Source organism: Coenobita brevimanus, chromosome 68 (assembly GCF_032717465.1).
Source record: "Coenobita brevimanus isolate Jiangsu-jjx chromosome 68, ASM3271746v2, whole genome shotgun sequence".
Taxonomy (NCBI): Eukaryota; Metazoa; Arthropoda; class Malacostraca; order Decapoda; family Coenobitidae; genus Coenobita; species Coenobita brevimanus.
Window position 1 is genome coordinate 31,900,409 of NC_137021.1, and position 2,125 is coordinate 31,902,533.

Sequence of the window (2,125 nt, forward strand, 5' to 3'; positions counted from 1 at the left end):
TCAAATTGTTTTCGTAAAGTTTTTAAAGTCACTGTGGAGATAAGAATAATAATGTAAACGTCTTCTTGCTGAAATGATTAAAGAGATCTAAAAAGGTCACACGGACCTTTAATACACATAATATATCAGTGAGGAGAAACATTGAACAAGTTTCCCACTCCAAAGATGTAACATGAAAGAATGGGGTGATGAAAACTGTAGCGATGTAAATAAACTCAGAGGAGCTACAGTATAACTAGTGGGAATGAATGACATAATGAAGAGATAATAATTATAAACGAGGCAGGAATATTGAGTGGATGGTGACACACACACACACACACACACACACACACACACACACACACACACACTTTCATGATATGTATCCTAACTTGTTTAAAATAAGCTATGATATTCTGCAGGCAGTACTTAGGGGAAAGACTATAAAAAAACTCGGTTCCACGGAGTCTGACGCACTGATTTTGCCAGCTGATGAGAGGCGGAATTGGTAACACTGGGCCGTGTCCTCGGGCGGTGATTGGTCAATCTCCATCGTATATGAACGTGCGCCAAATTGAATTTGTATTCCTACCAACCTCCTCATTTATTTGTAAGATACAGAATTATACGGCTACAGATTAATGCAATGATATCTTTAGTGATAAATATGTCCTTTCTAATTTACTAGAGATAAACCTGAACGACACTGATAACAAAACTAAGGCGCTACTGGACGAATACGGACAACAGTTAAGGACAGAAGCCTAATAATAATTATGATCTATTTGTTTATATTGTCATTTCACTATGATTAATTTCGTTCACACTTTACGCGGTTTAATTGTAGCGGCATGGTACAAGTTATTATTTTCTCATGGGGTTTGCTTTTATCTTTCCTTTATTCCGTCGTTAACAAATACTTGGTTCATTCTGCAATAATGTAATCCATTACTTTCCGGGTCTCTCTCTCTCTCTCTCTCTCTCTCTCTCTCTCTCTCTCTCATGATACTCTCTTATCAAATGGCTAAGGAAAAGAAGCACCAAACGTATTACTGTAAGAAAAAAAATTACTGAATCTGACTATGAATACAAACAAAATAATGTAGATCTGTAAAGCTACTGTTACCTTTGAAGGTACTGAAAATGTGTGTTTATTAAGAACAGCATGTATTGACCCCAGTGAGATTGTGTGTGTGTGTGTGTGTGTGTGTGTGTGTGTGTGTGTGTGTTCACACAAATCATAATTAAGAAAAGCTAAGCATATCTAAGGTAGGGTTGTATATTTAGGTCTCCATTTCACTTTCCTCTTCACTTGGATCGTCCACACAACTTTCGTCAGACGCCACATTAATTACAAAATTTTCAACATAATGATCTTGTGTAATGTCCTTGGCCCTGAATTCAACCTCAATTTTTGGTGTGTGGTCGATGCATTTCCGCCAATGTTCAGATGTTATGTTGTTGATTGCCTCGTAGGCTATTTGCTCAATTCTCTTCAGGCACTGGTTACCATTAGAGTTTTTCAGCTTCACTTCAGTTTTCATCTGTGCCCAAATTAGTTCAATGGGGTTCAGCATGCAGTGGTAGGGGGGTAGCCTGAGTACTCTATGTCCGTGACTAACTGCTATCTGATCAATTTCGTATTCTTGCTTTGACTTGTGTTTTTTACTGATCTGAAGTAACTGTACTTTAGTAGCACAGGGATCATGGGAGATGTTGTTTGAAGCTAACCACTGTAGTAGTTCATCTTTTCTGCTGCTGGTTGTTGGCACTTTACATGTGATTTTTGAGTGATATGGTGCATTATCTAAAACTATTAGTGACCCTTCATTGATGTTGGGAAGTAATTGTTCTTGAAGCCAGATCTTGAACCGTTCATGGTCCATAGCATCATGGTAGTCCCCCTTTGATCCATTCTTGGACCGGAACATCAAAAGAGCTCCAGGTATGAAGCCTTGGTGGCCACCAGCATGAACTATGATGAATCTGGCACCTCTCCCCGTCTTAAGTTTAGGGCCAGCTGTTCCGTCTGGATCAGTCCAACAACGCTCAACACAGACACCGGACGGGGATGGGAACTTGCTCTGTTTTTGTTCATTTCTCGAAGGTATTCTTTTCTGGCTGCCACAATATCCTTCCTTTC

General features: G+C 39.2%; 1 protein-coding gene across 1 annotated transcript; it reads right to left on the reverse strand.

The window, feature by feature from the left end:
• Positions 1-1,265: 1,265 nt before the first annotated feature.
• Positions 1,266-1,913, reverse strand: LOC145405879 (uncharacterized). Its single transcript, XM_080277136.1, has one exon. The coding sequence runs from the start codon at positions 1,911-1,913 to the stop codon at positions 1,266-1,268; it is 648 nt and encodes a 215-aa protein (XP_080133262.1).
• Positions 1,914-2,125: the final 212 nt, after the last annotated feature.

What these genes read in the sequence shown, in the direction of transcription:
- LOC145405879 (XM_080277136.1), bottom strand. Translation starts at nt 1,913, where the DNA reads ATGTTCCGGTCCAAGAATGGATCAAAGGGGGACTACCATGATGCTATG.